This window comes from Aspergillus ibericus (genome assembly GCF_003184845.1).
Source record: "Aspergillus ibericus CBS 121593 unplaced genomic scaffold BO80scaffold_31, whole genome shotgun sequence".
Classification (NCBI taxonomy): domain Eukaryota; kingdom Fungi; phylum Ascomycota; class Eurotiomycetes; order Eurotiales; family Aspergillaceae; genus Aspergillus; species Aspergillus ibericus.
This window is the reverse complement of record NW_020292129.1, coordinates 45,309-58,661: the sequence shown is the minus strand read 5'-3', so window position 1 is coordinate 58,661 and position 13,353 is coordinate 45,309. Positions and strand designations below refer to the sequence as shown.

The following is a 13,353-nucleotide window of genomic DNA, read 5'->3' as shown; positions in this document are numbered from 1 at the left end:
GGGGACCCGGTAAGAGCGAGTGTGTCTGATCCCATTCCTATCTCTAGTGCTGAGTGAGATCTAGGGTCCATGAGGAGGTCTTACATCGAAAACTCGATACTTATGCAACAAAGCCTCTTGAAACCCGAGGCGGCGGGAGCATACGAGACGGGAGAAGCCGGTGGGAGCCGTTGGTACACCGGGACTCTGCAGGGGTCGACTTGATTGTCTTCCAAAGGATGTGCATGTCTCACCAAGTCCATCCCTACTTCATGGATGTATATTGGTCTTCTTGATTGCACACAGCCCACGGAGACTCTGAGTGCTGGAAGCCTTTCTTGAGAATTTATTCAGGTGTCTTCCAAGGAGTATTACTCCGAGTCCGAGTCCTATCTTATATGTATGATGGACTTGTCGATTGCGCACAGCCAACAGAGGCTCTCACTGTCGAGACCCTTTCTCTGCAATTTATTCAACTGTCTTCCAAAGAATCCACTCCGATTCTGGTGTCTGTCTCTTGGATAGATATTGGACTTCTCAATTGCGCACAGTCACGAGAGACTCGGAGTCGGGAGCCTTCCTTTGTGAAGACTACTCGATTGTCTTCCAAAATCTTCCAAGAAATGTTACTCCGAGTCCGAATCCGACCACCTGACCCATGGACGTATACTGGTCTTCTAGACTGTGCACAGCACAGAGAGACTTGCAGTACCGGGAGTCATTCTTTGGGGTTCACTTGATTGTCTTCCAAGAGATGTTACTCCGACTCCGATCCTTATCGCACGGATGGCTTTCTTGATTATGCAGACCCAACAGAGCGCTCAGCGCTAGGATTTTCCTTGGCGTCTACTCAATCACCTGTCAAAGGATGTTACTCCGAATCCGAATTTGGCTCCATGAACGTGTCCTGGACTTCGCGATTGCATACAGCCAGGAGCGTCTCTGGGAGCCTTGGTTTGGAGCTTCTCTCGAGGCCATAAATATGACCTGATGGCCGAGAGACAGGGATGACCACCAAGAGAATAACATCATTCTGATCGACACCATGACTGTGATTGCCACTGCCTCCCCAACGAGTACGATTTCGGCGATTGCCGCCGCCAATCCGACTCTCAGACGACCCATCAACGTTGAGGCGCATCCCAAAAGCCCTTTCCGCCGGCCGCCTGTAGATCTGTACCCGGTGGAAGGAGCAGAGGAGTCTTCGGTTCACTCATTGCCCGAGATCATCGAGTTCAATGCCCAGGCTAATCCGGATCACCTGTTCTGCATCCAAGCGACCAAAGAAGCAGATGGCAGTTCTGGCGCCTGTCGTGTCTCAAACCAACAGCTGCGAGATGCGGTCGCGAATTGTGCGAAATGGCTGCAGGACAGGGTGACTGCTCTCCAAGTCCCCGCTCCGGCAACGGAGGACGGACAAGTGCAGAAAGGCCCGCCGGTGGCGCTGCTGATGGATAGTGGTCTTGGCTTGTTCCTTCACCAGATGGCTCTTATCGGGCTTGGCGTCCCTGTGAGTTAATTCCATGCCGTCTGATGTTGCGCACCGTGTTTGATGCTAATAAGTGTTGCCACGTCCAGGTTCTCCTGCTCTCCGCCCGTCTCAGTGCCACGGCAATTCATCATCTGCTGAACAAGACCAATGCGGTCGCTATCCTGGCAGCTCCTCGGCACCAGGGGACCGCTGCGCAAGCCGTGGACCTGTTGTTGTCCAAGGACGAGCGATCCATCTCATTGTACGAGCCCGTGCCCTACACCACGTTCCTGGAGCCCGCCGCCCCGGTGGCCTCCATCTGCCATCCCCTGCACTACTTTAGCGAAAAGGACCGCGATGTACTGATTCTCCACTCCTCGGGAACCACCGGCCTCCCCAAGCCCATCTATGTCTCTCATCGTCACCTGCTCTGCTTCACCACGTGTCACGATTTCCAGACCGAGGAGGAGGCCCAGGGCATCAACGTGTCGACACTACCCCTGTACCATGGATATGGCCTCATGGCCCCCGCCCTTGCCATGGGGGTCGGCAAGACGGTGTGCTTCCCGGCCCCCGGCACCGTCCCTAGCGCCCACAGCGTCATCCGCCTGATCAAGACCACCCAGGCGGCCTCGCTGATGTCGGTGCCATCCATCCTCGAAGACATGTCGCTGGCCCCACAAGACGACGGGGTCCACACCCTGGCAACCCTAGACTTTGTCACCTTCGGGGGAGGCCTCTTGCCGCCCATCGTGGGTGACCGACTGGCCGCAGCCGGCGTGAAGATCGTGAATCATTATGGGACCACCGAAAGCGGGCCGTTGGCGCCCTTCTTTGTGCCTCCCCGCAGTTACAATTGGCATTATTTCCGGCTGCGGCGCGATATGCGCCTGTCCATCAAGGAGATCGCCCCGGCCGACGGGGAGCGACGCTTCCGACTCACAACATATCCATTTGGGTGGGACCAGCCCTTCGAAATCCAGGATCAGCTGGTGTGCAATCCCGAGCACCCGACCACGGATTTTAACGCCGTGGGACGGACCGATGACCTCCTCGTACTGGCGACCGGTGAGAAGGTTCTGCCGCAGATCCTGGAGTCTCAGCTGGTCGAAAGTGGCTTGGTGAAATCGGCGATTGCCTTTGGAGACCAACAGTTTGAGATTGGAGTCATCATCGAGCCAAAGACGCCTGTCGCTACCTCTGATGGTGCACAGGCGTTGAAAGAGGCGGTCTGGCCGGTCATTCTCCGGGCTGGGGAGAAGATGGATGACCATGCCAAAATCTCGTCGGTGGAGGCGGTGATTGTGGTGCCTGCGGGGACAGTCATTCCCCGGACGGATAAAGGCTCCATTGCACGCAGGGAGGTCTACAAACTGTTTGAGGCGGAAATCAGTCAGGTCTACCACAACCTCGAGAGCCGTGGAACCGATGGTCCAGTGACGCCTCTTGACCCCGGCAATCTGGAAGAAGGCATACTGGAAATCGTCCAGACGCGCCTCCACTGGAGTCTCCCGGTCACAGAGTGGTCGGTGGATGATGATTTCTTTGAGCGAGGCATGGATTCTTTGCAGGCCATCCGGCTCCGGCGATTCGTCCTGGCTGCCGTCTCGACAGCCAACCACGACAGCTCTCTCGTGAGTTGCATCGGTCGCGATTTCGTGTATGCAAATCCATCCGTGCGCCAAATGGCGAACGCGCTCCGCCAGGCACACGCACCCATCACGTCCGCGCACGAGGCGGCCAAGGAGTTGCTTCCACAACTGGTGCAGACGCATGCTCTCCACGAACCCGTACCGCTCAGCGGGTTCGACTCGGGTGCGATCGTCGTTCTGACTGGCTCCACGGGAAGCTTGGGATCCCACTGCCTGGCGGAGTTGGTGCGCTCCCCACATGTGGCTCGAGTGATTTGTCTGAACCGATCCCGAACCGACGTGTCGGCCGCGGGGTCGGTCGATGGCAATGGAAAAGCTCGCCTGGCTCGTGCCTTGGAAGACAAGCACATTAGTTTGGACAAGGAAGGTTGGTCAAAGGTGCAGATCTATGAGACTAACCTTTCTGCAGAGCTCCTCGGCTTATCGCCGTCGGAGTATGCCCTGCTTCGATCTGGGGTCACCCATATCATCCATACTGCATGGGGGATGGACTTTAAGTGGCAGCTCTCGTCATTCCGGCCCCATTTGCAGACGCTTCACAATCTCCTCCGTCTAGCCCAGGACGGGCACCGGGCGCGGCCCACCATCAAGCCCCGTCTACTCTTCGTGTCTTCCATCGCCACGGTCGGACAGTACGCCTCGGTGAGCGGCGAACGGATCATCCCCGAAAGTCCGATGGCGACGCTGGACTGTGCCAACTCCATTGGGTACGCCGAAGCCAAGCTCGCCTGCGAGTGGATCCTGGAGCAGGCCACGCGGGAGCACGCCGAGGAGGTGGAAGCCTGCTATGTCCGTCTGGGACAGATTGCAGGAGCGCGCACCACGGGATTTTGGAATCCGCGGGAGCATTTCCCTGCGCTGGTGAAATCGTCTCAACTCGCCGGTGCCTTGCCTCAGCTACCAGGAGTAAGTCTTCCCCAACCCTTCTTCTCTGTCGTCTGGCAGACCTGTACTGAGCGTATTCACCCATAGACCTTATCCTGGATCCCCGTCGATGACGCGGCTAGCGTTATTATCAACCTGTCGTTCAGTGAGGAGCAGCCGGCAGTAGCCTACCATCTTGAGAACCCCGTTCGACAGTCGTGGACCGACGTCTTGAGGACGATCGGGTCTCAGTTAAATATTGACCAATTCCTTCCGTTCGACGGCTGGTTGGATCGGGTTACCCACTCGTTGCCGAAGGATAAGGCCGATCAGAACCCTGTCCATCAACTGGAAGAGTTCTTCCGGGAGGATTTTGTCCGCATGGCCTGTGGTGCGGTCATCATGGCAACCGATGAGGCGAGGAAAAGATCGGAGGCTTTACGACGCGTGGATGCAGTGCCGGACGAGGTAGTGGCCTCATATGTGCAATCGTGGCGCAAAATGGGTTACTTGATGTGATAGACGCTTGTGCTTCTGTGATTCTAGTTTGGTTTAGCTTTTGGTTTCCCCTTGGCCGCGTTCGCATAGCTGAATAGAATAATACGTCAAATCTCGTGATACTTTGTTCTACCAGTAAGTGTTTCCATGTGGATCACATCGAAATCATCACATGTCGACGACCGCGAGGAATTCTGACGAGGAATCCTGACATGGAGGGAGGTCAATCAAGCCCCCAATATTTTTCGGCGTAGTACTTTGTAATACCTCTGCGTGACATCATGGCACAACCTGCACAAAGCCACTTGCTCGAGGAGTGGGAGAACGACGACAGTTGCCGGGGTCGGAGAGGGGAACTTCCCGCTGGAGGTGAGGGCGCATACTCTGCTTTCATTGGTGAGACCCCGGTTCCGGTGGGATGCTTTAGCGTCCCGGGGACCCGAGTTGGCCTCGAGTCGGCCTCGAGTTGCCTCGCCCACCCATGGCTACCTTAGCAGTGTCAACGCCATATAAAAGGGACTCAAGACCAGGGAAATTCGGTTCATTGTCCATCTAACAGTCATTGCGAGCTCTCGTTCCTTCCTACCTTCATTATATTCTCCGTGGTATTGTTTTTCTCTCCCCTCCTCAAACAGCAGCACTTGTCAACATGGCTACTCTCGCCGGCCAGGTCGTTATCATTACCGGAGGATCCAAAGGCATCGGCAAAGCCACGGCTCTCCGTGTGGCCCGGGACGGCGCCAAGGTAGTCATTCAGTACCACTCGGACGACCAGGGAGCGCAGGAGGTGGTCGACACCATCGGCGAGGAGAATGCCTTAGCCGTCAAAGGCAACGCCGCCAGTGTGACCGACTCCGAGGAGCTCATCCGTCGCACGCTGGAGAAATTCGGCCAGATTGATGTCCTCATTGCCAACGCGGGGACCCTACCATACAAGGATCTTGCGAGTACTTCGGAGGAAGACTTTCAGGCATGCGTGGATCTCAATGTCAAAGGCCCATACTTCCTGGTCCAGGTAGGGATTCCTTCTTGCCTTTCCAGTGGGATGAACGCATGGCTGATGATGGATTCTAGAAAGCGGTGCCACACCTGCGGCCCGGCGCCCGGATCATCCTGGTCTCCACCACGCTCTGTCATGCCTCCACCGTCAACCCGCGCTATCTCCTCTACTTGACCACCAAGGGCGCCGTGGAACAAATGGTCCGCGTGCTGTCCAAGGAGTTGGGCCCGAAGGAGATCTCCATTAATGCGATCGCCCCCGGCCCCACCGATACCGCTCTGTTCAGTAAGGGCATGAATCCCGCGGTGCTGGCGGCTGTGAAGAATCTCATTCCCCGTGGGCGGCTCGGCACTCCAGAAGAAGTGGCCGAGGCGATGGCATTTTTCAGTTCCCCCGCCAGTGGATGGGTGTCAGGTCAGATCTTGCGAGTGAATGGGGGAATGGCCTAGATCCGGACTGGGAATAAGCAGATAGGAGTGTATGTAATCGTGCAATGAATTGACTAATTTTGACTGTATCCTGAGGGAACCTAGTAATTCAGCTTGTCTTGGTGGCATTGTTAGCCGACACGCAGGAAATACCCGGGAATGCCAGGTCGCTAGGCGTGGAATAGGTGCCCATAGAATTGAAGATGTGGGAGTAGAAGATGGTCCAAATCCACGGTCGCCAGCCAGCCGGATGAGACCGGAACAATCAGCGCTCCGCTCCGGCCTGCTGGGTGGGGACCGAGGCCGACGGAGGGTGGGCTTCGCTTTCCATGACTATCTGCCTCTACTGCATGGCGATGGCTTACACACTGCCGCTACGGGGACAAGGTATTCGAAGCCAACATGAGTGCCTTCTGCATTCTTCTAATCTAAGAGAACGTTACCAAATACCAAGAAATCAATTGCCATCGCCTCCTTTGGCCGATCCAATCTCCTCCCGCCTTCTACGCGTCAAACCTGTTCTTCCCTGTACTTGATTCTCACATCCAGCCCTGTTTGATGGACAAACCATCGGTTCTTGACCTCCCATCGATCGCTGTCAGGATGAGCAAAGGAGAACTACAAACATCAGCCAGAGATCGGGAATATCAGAGCAGATGGGGAAGGACCAGCCTCCACCCCCGAGGAGCAACTCACCTCGTATCGCTGGAATAAAGTCGGAATCAACTTGTAGACCTCCAGATAGGATATGTGCTTGCCAAGACACACGCGACGGCCCGCCCCAAACTGCATTCACCGGTGAGTGACCGAATGGATGATTAAGAAGAGATGGTGGTGGAGAGAGAGATGGGTTATGCTTACTGTCATTAGAGCATTGTCCATCTTCCGTCGCGTCTTCTCGTCACAAAGCCATCGTTCCGGCTTCCATTCGTCGCTGTCGGCGCCAAACGTCTCCGGGTCACGATGGATAGCCCAAGCACTAATACCCACCACCGAGCCGCCTGGAATGGCCTGTCCGCAGATGACCGCTCCCTCCGGAGGCACCACGCGTTCAAAGGGCAACCCGAAGGGAGGGTGTAGCCGACCAGACTCCTTGATTACCGCGTCCAGATACCGTAGCTCCCGGGCCTCTCGCCAGGTTACGATGTCAGACAGCTGACCCTGCTGACGGGCTTCCTGGAGTTCTCCGAGGAGCCGAGCCAGGCACTCCGGGTGCTTGAGTAGCTGGTAAATGATGGTTCGAAGCAGGATCGCCGTCGTGTCGCTCCCTGCACCCACGTTGGATGTAGTCCATGCCGTGAGCGCCCTGCTCCTGTATTAGCCATGCGATACTTGTTGGGTCCGGGGCACTTACCATGGCGGTATGCTCGGGTCCTTCTCGATCGCCCCGAGGAACTGGGAAAGAAAGTCTCCGGTACGGGCGTTCCCGTCGGCTTCTTTCTTTTCGTTTTGTCGTTCTGCGGCCCGGGCCAGCGCGAATGCCACGATCGGATTCACACTATGCTTGCGGAAGCGCTGGACAATGGGATTCTTGGCCCAGAGCCAGTCAACCCAGGGAATCTGGGATACGATAGCTGCCGAGTTGAAGTAGTGATCGATGGCGTGGATGATGCCATCCACATCGCCCCCATGTTGTAAGAACCCGAGGCGTTTAGAGAAGGTCAATTCTCCGATCACATCAAACGCAAAATATTGAAGCCACGTCTCAAAATTGCAGATGCGGCCCGGGTGGACAAACTCCTCGTCGAGTCGCTCGAACAGATACTTGATCGTGGAGTCCACATACGGCTCGAATGAGACCACGTTGCTCATCGAGTACATCCCGGCGATGGGTCGTCGCAGAAGGTGATGGATCTGCTCATTCTGCGTGGCGAAAATGGTCTCGACGGGTTTTCCTCGCACGTAAAAGGCGAGAGCCCGGTAGAAGTCGGACTGGTTGTTGTTCAGCGGCCTGTCACTTCAAGGGGGAGTATATTACCTTGCCAAAAGTGCCTGCGAAACTGTAGATGTGAGGAATCTCCTGGGGATCTGTCACCGAGATCATATTGGGTCCAAAACGGACCAGTCGACCATATTTTCGGTGCAAATCAATATGGATATCATGGGATCGGTTGGTCCAGACCCAGTATGAACGAGGCACGTTGGTCAAGGCGGATAGCCAAGGCCCAGGGATGTGTCGAAGTCGCAGATAGCTCCGGAGAAGCCATGCTGCCAGAAGCAGCGTCCCCACCGCGAGAACCACAGGAAACGTGAAAATCATTGTTTCGACAGGGGTTGCGATCTGCTGTCCTGGATCCGGGTGGTCTGATGCGTGAGGCTAAGTTTAAGGTATGGCATGATCTTAGCCTGGGGTGCTACTTTGCCGGGCCCGCTAGCCCCCGGCAGTTGACCCCGGGGCCCCCACCCCGACCCCGAATCCGAACCCGATTTGCGGCCATCCCACCCCATCCGAGTCCATCCCACCTCCTGCCACGGCACCACCTGCCGGGATGCGGTGGGGATCCCTGTAGTATGCTGCATTGGACTCGGGTCCCTGCGTCATTGGTTGCGGATACCAGCCGTCTAGTCCAGCGCTTGTATGCTACGGTGTACGGAGTATTCGGGGTGATTTTCATGACTCGGTCCTCCAGATCAGGCAATCCAGACCTGAAGGTCCAGGATGGAATATAAAACTCAAATGAACTTCATTGATTTTCCCCTGCAATCTGCATTGGTGTGAACAATCACTACACAACACAATAACAACATCGTGACCAAAGCAAAACGAAATGGCTCCCGGACGCATCGACCCCCCCAATCTACCCACCAGCAAGCTTGAGATCCCCTCCGTGGATATCTCTGCCTTCCTTGCCGACCCAGACTCTCCCGAAGCACAGCGCATTGTGCCCATTGTGAGGCAGGCCTGTCGTACCACTGGATTCTTCCAGGTTACCGGCCACGGCGTTTCCCCGGCTCTTCAAAAGGCTGTGTTTGAAGGGGGCAAGAAGTTCTTTGCCCTGCCCTTTGAGACCAAAAACTCCTTCGACTCCAAGAAGGTCCGCGGCCACCGCGGCTACGACGTGCTAGCCTCGCAGTCATACGAGCCTGGTATCCTGCCCGACCTCAAGGAAGGCTGGTATGTTGGAGAAGATCTTCCCGACGAGGACCCCCGGGTGCAGGCCGGTCGCTTCTTCATGGGCAGCAACGTCTGGCCGGACGAGGCGCAATTGGCCCGCCAGGACTTCCGAAACCCCTGTGAGGAGTACCACCGCACTCTCAGCGCCCTCAGCGTCCGAATCCTGCAGCTCATCGAGCGTACCCTGCCCTACGGCTCGGGTATCTTCGACGACTTTGTCTCCAACAACCCCATCACCCCCATGCGGATCTTGCACTATCCCCCCGCCCGCACGCCGACGGACAAGCCTCAGTTCGGGGCCAGTGCGCATACCGACTTTGGCGCCATCACGCTGTTGCTGCAGGATGAAAGCCCCGGCCTCGAGGTGCTAGACTCTCGCACCGGAACCTGGGTGGGCGTCCCGCCCAACCCGAATGCCTACGTGGTCAACATCGGTGACATGCTCAGCCGCTGGACCAAGAATGAGTACGTCAGCAGCGTGCACCGGGTGATTAACCAGAACCCGTGGGATCGCTACAGTATCGTCTTCTTCTTTGACGGTAATGCCGACACCGAACTGCGGGCATTGGATGGCAGTGAGGCGGAGGATCCAAACCCATTGACCCCGGAGAAACACATGCTGAACCGCATGACTGAGAGTTATGGGAAGAAGAAGACCCAGCCTGAGGTTACCGCTTGAATTGGATGCCACCTGTCTGTCATGAATTTCCCTTCCCTTTTCCTTTTCCTTCCTTGTCAATACTACGTCTGTCCTCATTACTCTGTCTTTTCCATCGTTAATCGTTCCAAAGCCTTGATAATCATAACGATAGCATTGAATTGAATTTTCTACTTAGCAATGATGCTTTCTTCCATCCGCACTTAGCTTGAACACCAAATAATCTTGTAAAAAACTGCCCCAAAACCCAATCAACCACAGGTAAACAGAGCTTTGTACCTGCTACACATAATTCCAGTTTCTTCCATCCATTAAATAAACTAATGCCTAATAAATACCAATCTCTGTAGAATGTAGAACACCGGCAGGCAAGTCGATCTCCTAGACTCTCAACCCTGCTTACTCCCCAACCCGACCCACCCACCTACCTAGTACCTAGTACCTACCCATCGGCTCGTAAAATCAGCACATCAAATTCAAATATTACCTCCTCGGCTTCACAGAAAAACTGGAATATCAATCATCATACCCTCAACACACCCAGTTTCAATACTGACCATTCTCAGTTGTCGCTTTCCGAAATCCTACCTTCTTAAGCAAACCTTAGTAATATTATCGTTATCCCACGACAATAATCAATATCGTGATCCGGTCACCCGCTATATATATATATATATTGTGATGACTGTGGTATCATCATAGTACTAGCCCAAAGATATAGAGAAATCTTCCATCTAGTAGTTGTACTAGTATCATAATGATTTCGCCATGAAAATAGGATGATATGATTATGACTTCGTACCTGAGTCATCCGATTCGCCCGAAGAATAATACTAAGTAGGGAAGGGTCCATCGCTTCAAAAGCCACCGGTCAACAATAGTATCGTTTAAATTATTATCATTCATTGAATGGAGGTGTCACTCATGGCACAGGCTAGTTCAATGCATGCATCCGATCGTTTAGCTGTTGTTATTTACTAGTTTTGGCGATGCAAGGTATGTTAGGTGGAGTCGATGTTGATAGGGTGGTTTGAAGAATTGATATATTTGTAGACTAACTGGACTTCTAAACGTGTATCTGGATATGGATGTGAGTCAAGAATCTCTAAAGACAAAAAGAGAAAAGGAAAGCGCTTAGTATGTACTAGACAAAGTAGCAGACCAAGATGAGAAACTCCAGGCGCCCAAAAATCCGCGCCATCAGTTATCCCACACAGACAAGGAAATAGAGTAGTGAAAGAAAGAGAAAAGAGAGAGAAAGAACGTCAGAACAATCAAGCAGCCTGACTGTATTTCCAAACCAACGCTCCGGTAGCACCCGCCACCGCTTCGACGGCGTCGCGCCAGCTGGTGGCCTCGAGAATGTTCAAGGCTTTGCTCAGCAGGTAGAAAACGGCACCTCGGTCGGCAGCGAAAGAGAACAGGCTCTTAGAGGCCCATGAAGAGGCGGGGAACTGAGCAGCGGTGGAGAAGTTAAAGGGGGCAGGATCAAGACCCGCTCCGTTGTGGATCACCACACCGGCTCCGGTGGGGAAGTTGGTCGGTAGGCAGAACCATGCGCAGACCCAGATCTTACCCAAGAATTGCAAGTAGGCTGAGGGGTAGGAGTAAGTGTCAGTTCGGGAACAGGATTGCTGTGGGGATGGACTTACGAGTGTCCTTGATACCCCAGCGCTTTCCGTAGTGGATCACCAGATCCTCCAGCATGATGATCGCCGCCTGGCCCAACCAGAGAGAATACATACCGCCGGTGTTACGGCCAACAAGATAGGAGCCAGCATGGTGCGTGAGAGCCGAGATGTAGAAGGAGGCAAACAGTTGGGTGTACTTGCGGACAAGGGATCCTTTCGGGAGTTGCAGGAAATCGACGAGAAGCCTGGATGGTTCGACGACCACGCGGCGGAGATGGCCGTGCCAGCATTTACTAGATTGCCACGTTAGCTGTGCAGGTCGTGAAGCAGGCGCCGCGGCTACTCACCCCCAGAATTGACGGACACTCCACATGTGGCTGCTGAAAGATCCCATCAGGTTAGGCCACTGCTCGGGGCGGCAGATACCCAGTGCCGTAGTGAGCGTCGCGAAGAGGTAGAATGGCATCTGCAGGGCATTGTAGGTCTCCAAAGCGCCGAACCAGCTAACCACGCTGCGCGTCAAAAGTCCCTCAGAAAAGAGATCGGGCATCTCGCCTCCCTTGCTCAGGTGATACCAGCGGACGCAAGCGTGAACAAAGTCCAGAGCCAGATAAGAGAAGAGGAATCGATGAATGGTGTGTCGCAGAAACTTCCTGGAAGTATGTCAGATCGATCCTATCGCTCAATGGCTCCTTGCGAACTTACAGACGGGGGTATCCTGGCGCAACCGGCTCCGGAACATTAGAGACCTTGAAATTCCATCCGACACCACGAGTCGTCAACCACAAGCCCACACTCCATCGCAGCCGTTCCAGCCAAGATGCGTGTTCTTTGGGACCGACAGAGATGGTTGCAGTGGTAATCTTGACGTCTTTCGGGGCAGCAACAGTAACAGGGGCGACGGGCGATTCGTTTCCTTTGGCTTTGACGAGGAACAGGTGTTCTGGGGTTTGGCGTGCATTCTGGTTGGCTGAGGAGACCTTGGGATTCACAGTGCTGACAGGCTTGGCTTCGATAACCTTTTGTGCTTCCAGATCGGGGTTGCCAGGCTTATAGCGCGGGCGATTATCGGCCACCCGCCAGAAGGAGCGTTCGGGGTTGTGAAAGATCGCAAAGTCCAGCCATTTGATCACGGCCCCTGACATAAAGACCCCAATGACAAAATCGAGAGACACTTCGCCGGTGGTAAAGCTCGGTGCGTAGAGCAAGAGGCCGGCGAAGATTGGACCGCCGACCGCCAGTCGGACCCATTTGCTTTTCGTGGGAAGGAGACAGGTGATGGAACCGGTAGCGAGAAACGAAGGAAGAAACCAGCCTGGCATGGGTTGCCGGCAGTCCAGTGGGGTGGTCAGCGGAGAAAAGAGCTGGCCGAGCATGGTGATGGATGGAAGAGTGGAATGTGGATCTATCCTGTGATTGTCTGTGGATGAGGCAGGTTGATGAGGAGTGGATAGGCTGGATATCGAACATTATTTTATATCTTCTTGACAATATGAAGTCTCAAAAGAGAGCGCTGGAGCCGACTCGGTCCTCCATTGCTGTACTCTGGCCAAGGCGAAGGATGCCTCCATTTCGACTTGCCACATACGATAGAGAGCGTGTAACCCGAGGTTGACGAAGGGGCTGAATGCTTCGAAGGGCTCGTGGACCCAGAGCTTACTCAGGACTCGGGTCTTGGAATTGGTTGTGCTGGTAGGAAGAGTAGTCCAACGTGATGTGAAGCAGAAAGGGTGGACGAGACGGTGGACGGGTCCCGTACTCGGGTCCCACGACACAAGTCAGCACTCGGGTCACCACTTCGATTGATGGGACGCAAGAAGCTGCATTGCAATTCAAGCAACGTGAGTAGATGCAGAAGGGCTGCATCATACATTATTAGGTCAGTTTTCTATCTGGATTCTATCATGTCAGGCACAGTGTTCTTGACCCACTCATCACCCATACTTTGCTCTTTTCTTCTTTGGTTCGAATTCCAGAGTTCTGAACAACACATGGATGCCACATGAAATAGCTATCTTTAGCGTGACCTTATACCCAGTTTATTGCATTTCCAGAGG

At 54.5% G+C, this 13,353-nt stretch overlaps 5 protein-coding genes across 5 annotated transcripts; 3 read left to right on the top strand and 2 right to left on the bottom strand.

The window, feature by feature from the left end:
* Positions 1–979: 979 nt before the first annotated feature.
* Positions 980–4,485, top strand: BO80DRAFT_411094 (putative NRPS-like enzyme; the record flags this gene model as incomplete). The annotated part of the gene is made up of 3 exons (XM_025717955.1): positions 980–1,489; positions 1,558–3,963; positions 4,075–4,485. Exons 1-3 carry the CDS (start codon positions 1,025–1,027, stop codon positions 4,483–4,485), a joined length of 3,282 nt encoding a protein of 1,093 aa, XP_025573323.1. The 5' UTR covers positions 980–1,024.
* Positions 4,486–4,949: 464 nt separating this feature from the next.
* Positions 4,950–5,981, top strand: BO80DRAFT_426804 (NAD(P)-binding protein). The gene is made up of 2 exons (XM_025719859.1): positions 4,950–5,479; positions 5,539–5,981. The coding sequence occupies exons 1-2, from the start codon at positions 5,114–5,116 to the stop codon at positions 5,911–5,913; spliced, it is 741 nt and encodes a 246-aa protein (XP_025573322.1). The 5' UTR covers positions 4,950–5,113; the 3' UTR covers positions 5,914–5,981.
* Positions 5,982–6,282: 301 nt separating this feature from the next.
* On the bottom strand, positions 6,283–8,180 carry BO80DRAFT_426803 (cytochrome P450). The gene is made up of 5 exons (XM_025719858.1): positions 7,871–8,180; positions 7,247–7,824; positions 6,754–7,198; positions 6,589–6,678; positions 6,283–6,510 (listed from the first exon to the last, which is right to left on the bottom strand). The coding sequence occupies exons 1-5, from the start codon at positions 8,150–8,152 to the stop codon at positions 6,403–6,405; spliced, it is 1,503 nt and encodes a 500-aa protein (XP_025573321.1). The 5' UTR covers positions 8,153–8,180; the 3' UTR covers positions 6,283–6,402.
* A 216-nt stretch (positions 8,181–8,396) lies between these two features.
* On the top strand, positions 8,397–9,849 carry BO80DRAFT_426802 (isopenicillin N synthase family dioxygenase). Its single transcript, XM_025719857.1, has one exon. It carries the CDS (start codon positions 8,661–8,663, stop codon positions 9,684–9,686), a length of 1,026 nt encoding a protein of 341 aa, XP_025573320.1. The 5' UTR covers positions 8,397–8,660; the 3' UTR covers positions 9,687–9,849.
* A 1,090-nt stretch (positions 9,850–10,939) lies between these two features.
* Positions 10,940–12,672, bottom strand: BO80DRAFT_466445 (wax synthase family protein; the record flags this gene model as incomplete). Its single annotated transcript, XM_025722785.1, has 4 exons — positions 10,940–11,259; positions 11,318–11,589; positions 11,644–11,949; positions 12,002–12,672. 4 exons carry the CDS (start codon positions 12,670–12,672, stop codon positions 10,940–10,942), a joined length of 1,569 nt encoding a protein of 522 aa, XP_025573319.1.
* Positions 12,673–13,353: the final 681 nt, after the last annotated feature.

Bases quoted from the DNA above. Each gene is read 5' to 3' on its own strand.
- BO80DRAFT_426804 (XM_025719859.1), top strand. From the start codon at position 5,114: ATGGCTACTCTCGCCGGCCAGGTCGTTATCATTACCGGAGGATCCAAA. The intron at 5,480-5,538 runs GTAGGGATTCCT...GATGGATTCTAG, and splicing joins GCCCATACTTCCTGGTCCAG to AAAGCGGTGCCACACCTGCG.
- BO80DRAFT_426803 (XM_025719858.1), bottom strand. From the start codon at position 8,152: ATGATTTTCACGTTTCCTGTGGTTCTCGCGGTGGGGACGCTGCTTCTG. The intron at 7,199-7,246 runs GTAAGTGCCCCG...ATACAGGAGCAG, and splicing joins GACCCGAGCATACCGCCATG to GGCGCTCACGGCATGGACTA. The intron at 6,511-6,588 runs GTGAGTTGCTCC...TGATGTTTGTAG, and splicing joins CTTTATTCCAGCGATACGAG to TTCTCCTTTGCTCATCCTGA.
- BO80DRAFT_426802 (XM_025719857.1), top strand. From the start codon at position 8,661: ATGGCTCCCGGACGCATCGACCCCCCCAATCTACCCACCAGCAAGCTT.